General features: G+C 35.9%; 2 protein-coding genes across 2 annotated transcripts; one reads left to right on the top strand and one right to left on the bottom strand.

Annotated features, from left to right (window-relative positions):
- The first annotated feature begins 374 nt into the window (after positions 1-374).
- Positions 375-1671, top strand: LOC137743678 (RING-H2 finger protein ATL54-like). Its single transcript, XM_068483614.2, has one exon. It carries the CDS (start codon positions 481-483, stop codon positions 1516-1518), a length of 1038 nt encoding a protein of 345 aa, XP_068339715.2. The 5' UTR covers positions 375-480; the 3' UTR covers positions 1519-1671.
- A 6472-nt stretch (positions 1672-8143) lies between these two features.
- On the bottom strand, positions 8144-10734 carry LOC137743689 (transcription factor bHLH94). Its single transcript, XM_068483623.2, has 3 exons — positions 9950-10734; positions 9199-9594; positions 8144-8394 (listed from the first exon to the last, which is right to left on the bottom strand). The coding sequence occupies exons 1-3, from the start codon at positions 10391-10393 to the stop codon at positions 8302-8304; spliced, it is 933 nt and encodes a 310-aa protein (XP_068339724.2). The 5' UTR covers positions 10394-10734; the 3' UTR covers positions 8144-8301.
- Between the last annotated feature and the right edge of the window lie 4699 nt (positions 10735-15433).

Genomic DNA, 15433 nt, shown 5'->3' with positions numbered 1-15433 from the left:
AGGTGAGGGTGTAGGTCAAGCCACACAATATGGATCAGGTATAATAATTCGGTATCGAATTCGTCATTTATGGAGTCAAATTTAAGACCTCTTAATTACAACTGGAGAGAAAAACCAATAGGCACTAGTATTAAGTGGCTTGCAACCAATTTGCCTAAGAAGAATGATTATCATATACAATAATAGAACCAACCAACTTATCTTTTGTAGGGCAGAGGAAAACGTATACGAAAACGCAGTAATAAATTATTAGTTATAGCCAAGGAACAGGTAAATCCATGCAGAGTCATAGAGGCATGGACTTTCCTGACTTGCCCCAAATAATACCAACCCCAGCAATAATACCCCCTCCCCTTCCACTAAACCTTGACAGAGATATGTCTAATTTCATTTCTTCTCTTCTAATTCACACAAGAAAACTGACACCCCACCTCACTCCCTCTATACCTCTCATCTTCTTTTCCAATCCTCTCAAGCTTCATGAATTTCCTCAATAATACACCCTCTTTAATGGCAGTCATCAAACACAGAAAGCTCTTCCCATCTGCACCAATTTCCACAAACCAAACTGAATGTCCTTACTTTTGCGGCCCCGATTGCACGTACGAATGTTACCCTTATGCTGATTATTATACACCACCACCACCACCAATTCTGGTTATCGATGAAAGCAACCAAAACATCCATATCTCACCTTATGTGGTGCTCTTAGTCTCTTTGCTAGCCAGTTTTTTTCTTCTTATTGGGTACTATCTTATTGTGGTGAAGTCTTGCACAAGTAGGTGCAGTCACAGAAGTAATGGATCTTCGCCCTCTCAATCTAGCGGCACGGATCAAGAGTTACTTGCAGATCAAGTAGACCATCCGATCTGGTTCATCTCCACCGTTGGTTTACAACAGTCGATCATAAATTCAATTTCAGTTTGTAAGTACAGGAAAGACGAGGGCTTGATCGAAGGTACCGAATGTTCGGTTTGTTTGACTGAGTTTCAAGAAGATGACACTCTAAGACTATTGCCAAAGTGCAATCATGCTTTTCACATTCCTTGTATTGACACTTGGTTGAGGTCTCACACGAATTGCCCGATATGCCGTGCTAATATTGTGAGCGAGACTGTGATCAGTGCTTCCTCAGACACAAATGGAGAATCCCAGATGGAGAACACTGAGAGTGAAGGTGAAATAGGTGCAAATAATCAAGTGGGATATCAAGAGGTTTTCGAAAACAGAGCTGGGGTGGATGATGAAGGTGAAGACCACCAATTTGATCATGAAAATATACCAAAACAGGAAATAAATTCCAAAGGAAATTGGATTCTTGAAAGAAGGTCCATTTCAATTATTTCCTCGTTGGCTCCAAAAAAGTTGGTCATCAGACTGCAGAATGCTGAGAAATTCCATTCGGACCTTGCTCGAAAGCGTCATCCTCCAATTAGGCAATTTCTACATATAAGCCCTGTTTTGATGAAAAGGTCTCTGAGACGTAAGTGGAGCAAAATTTCAGTTGTTCCTCTGTAAATTTTGTTTAATTGTGTGAGATGTTTGTACTGTAATATAGAGATTTCTTATGTACCTCTCAATAAGGTGAAGGTGCTTCAGTTCTTGTTTCTTGACATGGAAAGTGACAATATATTTGAAATTCTGATTTATGAAAAAAGGAGATTGGATCTATTTTATACAGCATAATAACATCAAATACAGAATCCAGTTGTTGTCTGCAGAATTAAGAGCAATGTGCCATTTTAGTCCTTGAATTACCTTAGAAAAAATTAGTTCCTAAACTTTTTTTTTTTTTTTGGTAAAATAAGTTCTTAAATTCATTAAAAACTGCTAATTTCATCTCTACTATTATATTCAAAACTATTCTATCCAAATTTTTATCAAATGTCATGTAACTCGCATGTGATGCACAAAAATTGGCAAAAAATTGAATATAATAGCTCCGAATCTAATATTAGGCATGTAATTGGCATATTTTAATTCGTTTAAGGATTGATTTTCTAAAAAATAGTTTAGCAACTTAATTTTCACTCAAGTAATAATTTAAGAACTAAATCCGTACTTCACCCTCAAAATAATGGTACATGCATGCAAACTAATGCTATATTTATGTGACTCGTCTCTATAATATTAAATATGACACGATTACAACAACAAAGTCTTAGCCTACTGAGTAAAGTCGACTGTATGAATCCTAAAATGTTAATGTGATCGGTTCTGCGTCAAGTCTTTCATTAGCTCTAAGTACTCCATGTCTTTTTTTAGAGCCTTTCTCCAAATCTTCCTAGATCTTTCTCTGCCCCTTTTGTCCTGAGCCTCTATCTCATAATCACATCTTCTAATTGGAGCCTCCATAGATCTTCGGTTTACATGTACAAACCACCTTAACTAATTCTCTCATTTTATCTTCGATTGCGGCCACTCACACTTTTGTGGCATCCGTTGGTCGCACAACACATCCGATGCACTCTTCCACTTCATTCATCCATCTTGTATTCTATGATTGAGATCTTCATCCAATTCTCCGTTCTTTTGCAAGATAGATCCAAGATATCGAAAGTGCTCAATCTTTGGTACTTCCTCATCTCTAATCCTCACCCCTATCTCATTTGGACCATCATTCATACTGAACTTTTTGTATATACTCCGTCTTTGACCAAATTAGGTGAAGACTTTTGCATTCCAAAATTTTTTCCAAAGTTTAAGATGAATTTTATTGATGCTTAAAGTAATATTTTCATTTGCAAATATTTACCATGTCATTGTTCTCATATATTTTGGCTTTGCAGATATTGTTCCGGTATCAAAAGGACACGGTAAGAGAAAATCTAAATCTATGTTAAAAAAGTTGAACACTTCAAACTTTGGTCTGTTTGGTTTGGTGTGGAATTGGAGAATAATTGCAAAATAAAGACCAAGATGGGAAGAAAACGAGTTTCTGGCAGAATGCAACTTGGGTAGGTCATCCCAAGTTAACCAAAGTCCATCGATTAATCATTTATTTATATCGTTTTGATGTGGATCTAAACCTACATCAAAAGGAAAAGTGTAGAATGTAATCATAGTACCTATTTTATACATGGTGTTTTCAAAGGTACAACACAAAAATCATTTTTATAGTGCAACCAAAACGTAAACATTGAGCCAATTTCCACTTCAAGTTAGCAACTTGTGCACTAAATTTTGCATTTGAATTTTTTTTATTTTTTTTCAAATGCCATGTATCATTTTTTACACACAAAAGAAATTGTAATTTTAAATACTTTTTTTTTTTGTGTAAAAAAACATGTGCCACTTGTTAAAGTGAGAAATTCCAAATATAAAGTGTGGGGTGATTTAAGTATGTTGGTGTATTTAACAATTGTGGGGTGTCAATAAAATAATCCTTTTTATGATGAATTATCTTATAAATTTAGTAAATTATTAATTTAGCACGTTATCTGCAAGTCGAGACAATGCCCAAAATATTATTGACCGAAATTATATCGAGTCTAAAATTATCAAGGTTCTATTATATTCGGGATGTATTTCTAGAAGAAAGTAATTCTTCTTTCAATAACCATGACAATTGGCCTAGTGGAAAATTGTCAGCTCCCTAAAGAAAAAAAGGGAGGTCCTAGGTTCGATATTTTGTATGTTGTGAATCTGCTTGATTTTGGCCACATGTAAGGTGCAATTCCAACTAGCCTTCTTTGAGTCAATAAGATAAAGAATCATGGTTTGCCACCAATTACCCTCTTTTTTAAAAAGAAGATTATCAATTATACAACTAACATTCTCAACAAAAAAAGGACATGTGTCTGTGCATGTTACTATTTTTTTCAGGTAAGTTCCAAACCCTGCTAAAATAATATTTGTAAAACTAATAGCTTTTTATCTTTTCCTGGCCCCTATCATTCCTCTTTATACTCATTATAAGGCCATCTCCAACTGAAGGAGGACCAAAGGGCTCCCTTTAGCCCTATAGCCCTCCAAGAAATTATATTTTAGGGTAAATTACATAAAACAACCTCAACTATTGGGTCATTAACAGTTTCATACGTCATTAACAGTTTCATACCTCGTCTTATCTTTGAATTTGTTGCAATGTCATACCTTCCATCAGTTGTCTGTCAATTTTTTTGTTAAATGCTTATGTGGCTTGAGACGGGGTCCACTTTCTATTAAAATATTAATAAAATAATAAATTACCCTAAAAAGGAAAAAAAAAAATATATATATATATATATATATATATAACCCAACCCAACCCCGACCATCCCTTCTCCTTTCTCCCCCCCCCTCCCTTCTTCCTCCCTCCCGTCTTCCCCAAACCCCAATTCGTCTTCACCCCCCCCCCCCCCCCCGGGCACCCGAGCCCAACTTGCAAAAAAGAGGATGGGTGTGCAGTGGGTTTGGGGAAGATGGGAGGGGGAAGAAAGGGGTGGGTGGAGAAGGAAGTGATGAGGGGGGGGGGGGGGGGGGGCGGGGGGGAAGACGAACTAGAGTTTGGAGAAGACGGGAGGGGAATAAAGGAAAAGGAGGGAGGGTCGAGGGTGGGGTGAGGGAATGATGGATGTGCAGAGGAGGGAGGGAGGGAGAAGGGAAGGGGGAGAAAGGCAGAGGGAGAAGGGATGGTCGGGGTTGGGTTGGGAATTTTTTTTTTTAGGGTAATTTATTATTTTATTAATATTTTAATAGAAAGTGGACCCCGTCTCAAGTCACGTCAGCATTTAACAGAAAAATTGACAGATAACTAATGAAAGGTATGACATTGCAACAAAATCGAAGATAAGGTATGACATTGAAACTTTTTAAAGACGAGGTATGAAACTGCTAATGACCCTATAGTTGAGGTAATTTTATGTAATTTACCCTATATTTTAATAAACAATGCCATGCCATATTTCATACCATCTCCAATCGAGAGGGCCAAAGGGTCATAGGCCAAACATAATTTATTGTTTTAATTGAATTAGTATGGTTACTTAAATTAAACTATCTTATTAAAATAAGGTTTTCGAACATATTAAAAACTAGAACAACTTCAATTTAAAGATTCAACAACTTCAATTTTAAGATTCAAATACTTCATTTTAAAAACTACAACTTAAATTTAAAGACTACAACAACTTAAATTTAAAAATTACAACTTAAATATTAAAGACAATTAGAATTTTTTTTTTTTTAAATTTTGTCTGAAAAAAAAAAATTCAAATGCAACGGTAACATGGCGTCGGCACGACGTCAGCTAGCCGTTGCTAGCTGGCGTCATGTTGACGCTAGGTAGTTGTTGCAATTCAAACTTTGGGCAGGCTTGGGACTGGCTGGTTTGCTGGAATAGACCAGCCGGTTGGCCAGATTTCACATTTTTGGGCCGGTAGGGCCCACAAGCCTTTTGGCCTAGCCCTCGGTTGGAGAAGGTTTTCATGTCATTTCAAGCTATTTTTAGGCCTATAACCATTTGGCCGGGTCGGTTGGAGATGACCTAACATGCCATAAACAGAACAACTTTAATATGAATTGCAATAATTTCATTCACGAAACTTCTTCATTCTTTTTTTATTGGTAAATGCTTCTTCCCTTTTGCTTTAGATTATTAACTTGTTAGAAACCATAGCCTTTTCCAATTGAGAATTTCGTTGTGAGCCCTTCAACATGCCAAAATGCTTTGTCCTAAATTCTCGTTCACGAAACTTCTTTCTTGCTCACAAGTCAACATTCTAAAGCTACCAAGCGCACTATCAAAAGCACTTTAGCTAGTAAGGATGGGCAAACGGGTCCTGGACCTGTGGGACGGGACAGGTCCTAGCGGTTCAATATTCGGGGCGGTAGTAGTAGCAGTAGTAAGATCATTTAAAAACAAGCAAAATAAGATAGGTCTCAGATGTAAGATCATTTAAAAACAAGCAAAATAAGATAGGCCTCAGATGCAGTGCGTGCATCTAGGAACGTTAGGATTTCTTGTACATGAAAAAAAAAAAACATATGTACTATTTCCCAATTTTTTGAGGAATTTTGACAAAACTAGCGAATATTAATTCAGCTTGATCAATAAACAACACAAAAAATAAAACGTGACGGTCTTAACCGTACTCGATAATATGCTTTAAAAGAGCATCGTCATAGTTAGAATTGAGGCCAGCTCATACCAAACAGAATATTATCATCAACAGATAAAGCCCGCTAGCTAGCCAGTCGATTTTTAACCCCAACACATCGTCTCCAATCTGTAAAATGTTTGTTAGTCTCTTCTTTTCTTTACCAGAAAAAAGGTTGCCTAAAAAAAAAAAAACAAAAATAGTTAGCTTCTACTTTTGGGATTAATTACATTTTTCATATACACCGAAGTTTTCTTTCCTATGTAACTTGTCCCGACAACATTAAAATGCTGCAAACCAAAGTGCATGGTGTTCTATAATTCTCATTACATTGAGCTTACATACTGGGGAAAAAAAATTCGCATACCACTAAATTAAGAACTACTTGATTTGTTATATATAGGGCCGGAAATTTTTTCCAAAAATTCCAAACCAAACAAAAAAAATTCTGATCCCATACCGAAAAAATTCCAAACAAATAATACGAAATTTCAGGACTCCATACGGAACTGATACCAGAAAATTTTGAGATAGGATTCCTTCTAAGCTATGCATTGGTTCGGAAATCCCAACCGAACCCATTATTTATTTATTTTTTAATTATTAGTTAGGTTTAATTTTATTAGAAAACTATTTCCAGGAGAATAGTGTTACAGTATTCAATCTTCATTCATGTGTTTATTCCACAACTCACCCCATACTCGCAGATGGCAACAGTTTTCAAGACGACTGTCATAGTTATCCTGTAACAAGTGTTGAGTTCAATCACAACCCTTCCACTCCAATCCCCCCTCAACCTTTGATTGAAATGCAAAAGTCTCGGTGGCTCCTCACCCTCCACAGTCTTCAACCCCAGCAACTCCACCTTAAATTGCGAAACCGTCGCCGACTCACCATCTCTCATCAGGGCAATCTTGTTGGAATATAAGTGCTTGTGCTAGAGAAATATTAGCATAACTTTTAGTATTTCAGACTTAAATGTGAGCCATTGGATTATATTCCAATTGGACAACTAAGATGTAATCTTAGTAATAGTAGTATGTGTTGCCACTTGTAGCTATCTTACAGGGTAGATTACATGAATGGTGGAGATTGAACTTTGTAAGAGAGAATCTCTCCCTCTCCTGCCAACTGTTTTTCTCTCACATGCCTTGTGTGCAGTGTGTGAATGAATGAAGCAATTTTTGCTCTGTGTGAATATCCTCTCTGCAACTCTTTGAGATTTTCCAGAAACCTTTCATCTCCATTTTCGCTTCACTCCTTACAATAGAGATCATAGTCTCTAGATTCTAACAAATCTTGGGTTGAAACTCCGCCCTCAGCCTCCCCACCAGCCTTATGTGCGAACCCAATGTCAGCCCACATGGCAGCACTATCACCCTCCCCTTTGCCGAAAACTCCGACCCATATACCAAATCGAATGCTTGGACGTCTCGGATCTGTTCTCCACCTTTTCAGCATCAGTATGCACCGACTCCAAAAATTTGGAATACTGAAATTTCAGTTCTGAATTAGTCTTCAATTCCTGTCTCGAAAATTTTCGTTGAAATTCGAGATCTTTTTTCGATTTGGGATCCCATACCGAACCACCCCTAGTTATATATGCTTCCCTTCACAACATTTTTTTTCTCACATATTTATGAAGCTCACTAATATAGTTGAACTCATATGCATGTTGCGAAACGAGTTTATACATAATGCATGTGCAAGTTAATCTCAATTAATAGAAAATTAGGGTTAGATCGATGGGTACATAGGCTTTTTTTTTTTTTTTTGGTTGTTGTCGGGATCGGTATATAGTATAAGAAGTACAAATATTCGATTGTACAATGGGGACCCTACCCAAAAAGTTCGACTCCTTTCGGTCATCCCGTAACCCAAAATGTTCGACTCCCAAAGAAACGAATATTAATTCCAGCAGATTTATGTCAAATTATAGTAATTTAATTGACGATAGAATTATAATTTGCATCTGGGACACTACTTTATCATACAAATTAAGCAATGATAGAGAAAGATGGAACTTAATATATCTTCTCTGTCTGTTTTGTTGGTTTTAGAGGTATTGGAAAGATGCTGTTGCAGTGATTATTTCAATCATTGTGGCTCACTGTAGACAATTAGATTAGTCCTTTCTCTCAATAAGCAAACACACACCATACAATATAATGCAAAAGAGAACGAAGTAAATTTAATCCCACTCAAAGTAAGGATTAAACTTTCAGCTAAAGGCAGCTTCTTGAATTGTGCGGAGCATTTGATTAACAGCTGCTGCTATTTCATCCACTGTATTTAACGGGCAGCCTTCTTCAATCTGTCCCAATTCACAAATAAACAGAAATTAATTATTTTCTCTAAAATTTAAAAAAAAATAAAAAAAAACATTTACACTGAGTTTAGTAAAAGAAAAAAAAAGATAATCTGTTCTTTTTTAGACATACTTTTTTAGTGAATGAACTTGTAGGATTCACATTGGACCCACCAGATCGATGCATACGCAGTGCAAAACCAAATGACAAAAATGTAATTTTCTCTTATTAATTTCTAGACAAACTTTTTAATTAGTACATGAACTTGTAGCATTCCCATCATCATATTCACATACGCAGTGCAAAACCAAATGACAAAAATGGGGTGTGGAAAATAATATAATAAGTGGGTGTAACTGATAAGTTAATCTTCTTTTGTCCAATTTAAAGACTCAGGTGAAAATCCAACGTTATTGAAAGCCTAGTGCTCCCTTCATTTCCTTGTTTACTGTACTCCTTTCATTGTTTTTCAACACAAACAGCCTGGAATTATAGTTTTTGAGGGAGAGTCTCAGTATCTTGGTTAGTAACGATAAAGTATTCATAATCACTCACATTTAAATTTGATATCAAAAATTGAAATTAAAACAGTATAAGTACGTTCGTTTATTCCCTAATCACCTGGTGACTAGGTTAATTAGCATTTCTCTTAATATTAGCGGTGACAGTAGTAACATAAAATTTGTTGATATGATATTTTTTTTTTTTTTCTGGTCAAATATATTGATGTTTTCTTGATAGGACATTAATTATGAAAAGGTAATGCAATCATTTGAAAAGACTTGGCTGTAAAACAGTAAACAAATTACCTTAACGCTAACCGAGTAGAGGACCATTTCATCAGCTGTGGTGACATTAAGGTGAAGAACACTGAGCCTAAGGCTTTGAAACCCAGCCACCATCTTCAACAGCTGTCTAGGCCTTTTCTTGGACAGTATCTTAAGGTTGGCATGGTTGTCCACCATGGTCACTTCTATATCTGCTGCTGCCCACTGGTTGTTGTTACACTGAGTCGTATTCGACTCATTTGCTTGGACCCCAGCTGAGTTGTTATTCTGTGTTGCACGAGTTGAAAATTGTGGGAAGGTGAAGAAGTCAGCCAAAGGCTGTTGCTTGCTCCTCTTGTTGCTGTTCATGGACTGACAAAGCTGCTCTAGCTCCTTCACAAAGTTTATGGCACCCCCAACAATTGATGCTTGGTCCCCCTGTAACAAATATTTATAACAAGATTAATTTGGTCCAATCCCAAAAAAAAATTCAGTTTAAAAGAACATATGGGTAGAAATCCATGTGACTTTTTTGAACGATAAGGGTTAATCCCAAAAACATTTCAATCTAAAGAAAATGGAGATGCAAGGGACTTCTAGTTGTACTGCCTCCCTTAATAGTGGTTAAGCCAGTTTACCCTCACATTCGAGGTTCTGTGTTCGTGTATCTCCCTCCCGTAATATGGCTTTTGTAAAAGAAAAACAAAAATAAAAACATATGTAGCTCGATGAATTTTTTTGGCCAACCTAGGAACCCAATTTTTTATTTTTGTGATCAAAATGTAAAACTGACCCTTTGAGCATAAGATTGTGGCATCAATGATCTGAGGACAGCAAGGTACTCATTCATTTGTTTGCGCCTGTTGCGCTCCACAACAATGTGCGTCATCCTCTGGTTTTCAATTTCCTCCTTATTCTTGCTGCTCTTGGTACGACGCCGTTTGCGCCGACTTGTTGTTGCTAGTTGCGGCGGTGCTTCCATGGCGGAGAGGTGTTGTCCTGATTGGCAAGATTGATTAACCGTGCAGGCCTCAGGTGAGGAGTTAGGATCCCAATCTTTCACATTTTGCAAAAGTGAAGGAGATGATGAACAGTAGTCCCAATATTCATTGTTGCCTTGTTGGTCTTGTGAGATGAAGTCACTGCCCCAAGAACCACCTCCATTAAAAGAGTAGAAGTCCTTGCAACCAAAGCTAAATGGGTACTCTTGTGGGTAAACCACAGCTTCTAATGTCATGCTTTAATCACTCTAATCACTTTTTAACTAATGAAAAATCTGTTTAATTGTCCAGTGAAGATTTGTTAAAGAGGACTCTATAGTAGTGAGTGAAAGTGTACGAGGGGCTTTTGTGTGGTTCAGAAGGGAAAAGGCAGTTAGAAGGGAGAGGAGGTTTTTCCTTTCCACTAAAAGAGAACCCAAATCAAAGAAATTTTTATTAGGGTTGAAGCTAGCTAAGCCAAAGCACTACACCCAAAAGACCAAACAAACTCGCCCCTTTATCATCTCTAATAAGAAACTCTGGTTCCTTTTTAAAGGAGCTTAGCCAAGCAAACAAAACGCTACATTGTGTTGCACGTGAGATTTCATGTAGACCAGTCTCTCCATTAGAGGTTAGAGAGAGATCTCTTTTACTCTCTCACAACTTACATGAAATATGTCTACTATCACTGTGACGTTTCGGTCTAATAATACACTCATATGAAGAATAGCTTACACACGACAACAAACAATTTGATCATACACCAATACTATATTAGTTGGACTGATTTATTACAACATGTTATTTGCACTTGAACTACTAATCGCATTATTGATTACATCTTGTACAATGAATTTGCTTGCATAAATAATGTTACAATCAATCTTCTACACAAGCATGCAAGTAGCATGCATCTATCGTTAGGAAACACTCAAAAGCTCACTTGTGTAGATATAATCTTACTCTTTAAATCTAATCCTTATGAGTATTATGAGTAGTACAAGTAAAAATTAGTATATTCAATCGACAAATTCTTAAACAACTATTTGGTACTACAGTCTAGTACTATTTTTCTACATTTATACGCGAATTATAAATCTCAATGTTTAAATCTCATTATTATGAGTATTATGAGTAATACAAGTGAAAATTAGTACATTCAATCAACAAACTCTCAAACAACCATTAGTTCCATAATCTAATGTTTCTTCACTACACTTATAAGTGAAAAAGTTTTAATTTTAAGTTTTGTAGATGATAAATACGAATATACGATATAATTTATTCTTTCACCTGTTAAGTACCTCTAATGGATTATTAAATTAATTATTAAAACTCAATGTTTGGAGAAGACATTTTGTTTGTGCGGGTCCAAAAGCATATCCCATGTCATGAATAGAACGCCATACTAACCGTGAGGACACCAATCTCCCTATTCAACTCAAATTTGTATGCATTGAAGGGGGATAATTTAGTCTTTTAACCAGCTAGTACTGTACTTTTTTCATAATTTTCTGAACAGAAGATGTGACCATGGTTTCATTTGGCAATAATTTGGTCGGACACTTGGACATAGAAAAAGAAGAAGATGACGAAAAGCTGGTGATGTCCCAGAGATTCTGATGAAGATCTATAAACAGAGAGAGAGAGAGAGAGAGAGAGAGAGAGAAAGAGAAGAAGATAAAAACAATACGCAGCAGCTTGGTTCAGGTGTCGGACATGCTCAGAGGAATCCATGTGACCTCACTAACAGCCACTCTGTAATCATCTCCGATGCGAACTTATAACGTTTCCGTCACTCTTTCCCAAGATCCCACTGCGCCATTTACTGTTCTTGTGTTTTCCTTTGTTTGGCTCTCAATTTATTGTTAATTTTGCTTCGTGTAACGATACTGAGGGGGAGAGTGTTGAGCATAAAATCCCAGATGAACAAATTAATAAACTATTATAATTACTTGAATGATAAGTTCACGTGACTTTACATACAACCACATTTACTACAACGGTGTTAGTTTGATTCACATTTTTGCAATGAGAATCAAACAAGAGATTTAGTTAATTTTACTAATAATTTCTTTAATAATTAATTAACCGCATTTCAACAAGACATTCTCTAGGGCTTTCGGTGTTTACAGGGTTTTAGCTCCATAGAATTTTGCCAGCACCGGCCATTGTACTATTTTGATTATTTTTCCGTTTTTAATATCGTTGTTCATTGAATAATCTGTTGATCAATTATTCCACTGTTTGCCTTCGATCTACTCAAAAATTGAAGAAAATCCATAACCAACTCATTCCTTTGAATAGATCACGAATTGTTGTAGTTAATAAGATTCGACGACTAATTAAGTCTTAAATAACACGCAACTTGGTTGGTGTCATTTTGTTTTTTTGTAAATTTTGTGTTGTCTTCCTTAATTAAATTTTTTTTTTAAGGAGGAGTACCTAGCTATTTTAAAGTATTTTTTATTTCATATCTGCTAAATTATGAGTAAAGCAAGGGTTGAAACCAACTTAGTGGATCATCAAGGATCATCCCTTAAAAAGTAACCAACTTGAAAACAAATTAGCTATTTGATCAATTTTGTAAGGATTCAGTGTTTCATTAGAACCTTAATTCGTTTATTTAATTATTTAAGATAACAGTTATTAGCACTCCAAAAATGTTATTCTACACTCATCATAAGTGTTTTTTTTATATATATTATAATTATAGAAAGTTTGGAGTGCAAATTAAGATTTTTAGAGTACTAATAACAATTTTCTTATTTAATTACAATTAGATAAATGGCGTTTTGTAACTTTGGAGTTTATTTTTAAAACGAATTTTAAACGACACTAGTACATTAAATAGTTTTCGCAACTAACAAAAGTTTGTTGTGTAAAGACAACTCGCATCACTTAAATATTGGCACGATGAATTCTTCCTCACAGAGACATTGTTGTGCAAAGGTCGTGAAAATTGTGTTTACACAACAAAGACAAATTATAAATCGCGCAGATTCTTCACATAAAATATAAGAGAACAAAGTGTGTTGCGCATAACTAAAAGGTATTCATCGCGTTGGGTTTGTGGCGACGACATGTAGTCGTTAAGGAAGCCTATACGCGACGAAAATATTCACCGTGTAAACTTTTATGCAAAGCAATTTGTCTCAAACTCTTTGTTTTTCGAGTAATATTAATATTATTTAATTAAAAATTTTCGTCGTTTACAATTTTTGCAACCAACGGTTTCCTTGCTTTTAATCTTACGCGATAAAGGTCATGGTATCGCAAAGGTTTCTTTTTATTTTTTTATTTCCTTTACTTTTCTGTTTTTATTAAACTACATATTTTAATTATTTTTTTATAATTAATATTAATTAAATTATAAACAATAATTAATGTAGAAAAAATTTATTTATTTATAATATATATGAAAATGTACCTATAAGACGAAAAAATTGTATAATATCCGAATATTAAAAAAAAAAAAAACTACAAAATAAAGTTGTTGAGGCCTGCTGGGTATCTTGTGGGTGGAGGAGCTGGGAGCTCGAAGGTGGTTAAGGAAAAGCTGGTAGGAATTGGAAGCCGGACAACTACGGGTCGTGTAAGATCTAGCTCATCTTATCGTTCTGGGCTGCAAGCATGGCATCTTGGCCTGATAGCTGAGTGTCAAGATATCGTGCATTCCTCATCCCCAGAACAGCTTTACTAGGCCTATGACCGAGCATATGATCTCGGGTCTTAATCAAGATCTGAAGCCCCGCATCCCCGGTCAGAGTAATGTCCTCAATCGGTGTCTCCAAGGGAAGCTGCGGTGTCACCTCCTCGATAACAACCTTACTTTTCTCCACCATAATAGCATGTAATAATAAGAAGAAAAAAAAAACATCTTACTATTTAATTAATTTTTAATTAAAATTTATATACAAATATAAGAATATTAACAATTATATATGCTTACATGGAGCTGTTCAGTGATCTCATCACCAGGTTGAACATAGACGTCCTTGAACATGTCGATCTCCGAGAACATAGAACTGTCCTTGAACATGCTCGTCACGCAAGATTTTCGCACGAAAATATTCGTTGCGCAATATGTTGGCGCCAAATCTTTAGCTTACCGCGTTTTTACCCAAACATTGCGCGACGAATTATCCAATTCGTCATGCTAAGACTTCTTAGCGACGAAAACCTTTGTTGCCTAATGATTTCAACTTTTTTTATGACCATGACGTTGTCCTTATATTGTCGCGCAAAGGTCCCTTGAGCGATGCAATTTACATCATCGCATAAAGTTTGGTCGTGCAGATAGTTTTTTCTACTAGTGAGATGACCCAAATGGTAAAGAGTTTCGAATAAGAAGTGGATAGAGAACATTCCCCTTCCCCTTCCCATCCGTTCTAAACATCATTGTGGTATTTTCCTTTTGTTTTCAGGTAGTAAAAGTTTACTTTTTCCATTAAAATAAAAAGGAAAAATAAAGTATAATAGTGATTTTATGAAAGGATAATACTATTCACATACCTATTTTTACATTTTACATACCCTTGTCCCAGTCTGAACATCATTGTGGTATTTTTCTTTTGTTTCTGGGTAGTAAAAGTTCACTTTTTCCATTAAAATAAAAAGGAAAAATAAAGTATAATAGTGATTTTATGAAAGGATAGTGCTATTCGCATACCCATTTTTACTTCTTACATATCCTTGTTAACTTTTAACATTTGATCTTATTTAATTCATTCGATCCGATGGCTATAAATTGAGAGGGGTGTGTGAGAAGTAAAAATGAGTGAGTGAATAGCGCCCTTTATAAAAAAAAAGTATATTGTATTATAAACAATGTTGCTATATATGACACCTTATATAGTAAAACTATATTATTTATTTTTCTTCTTAAAGTTCAGTACACAAGCCATGTGACAGCCCGTTCCGGAATTTTCGAACCGTAAGGGTGAAATGACGATTTTGCCCCTAGTGTGATTTTTCGTTGTGTGGTTGTTTTTGGATCATTGTTGGCAGGTTGTGGACCACACACACACTCTCCCACACCCCCTCACTTTTTCCCTGCCCTGCACCCTTATCCCGAGTTCCCTCTCTCCCCCATTTCCTATTCCATTTGTACAGACACACCTAGAAACCCTCCAAATTTTCACAGATCAAGGAAACAAAGTATATATTCTTGCTCGTGAGGTCCGTAGAAGTTCAACCATACCCATTTCAGGTAAGGATACCTTCGTTTTCACGTCGAACTCGGGATACCCCGATTTTGTCACTGTTCATGCATACGTTAATTCTTGTGTTTTTGG

The sequence above is a fragment of the Pyrus communis genome, chromosome 15 (assembly GCF_041283825.1).
Source record: "Pyrus communis isolate YQ-2024b chromosome 15, ASM4128382v1, whole genome shotgun sequence".
NCBI lineage: Eukaryota > Viridiplantae > Streptophyta > Magnoliopsida > Rosales > Rosaceae > Pyrus > Pyrus communis.
This window is presented reverse-complemented; position numbering and strand designations above follow the sequence as displayed.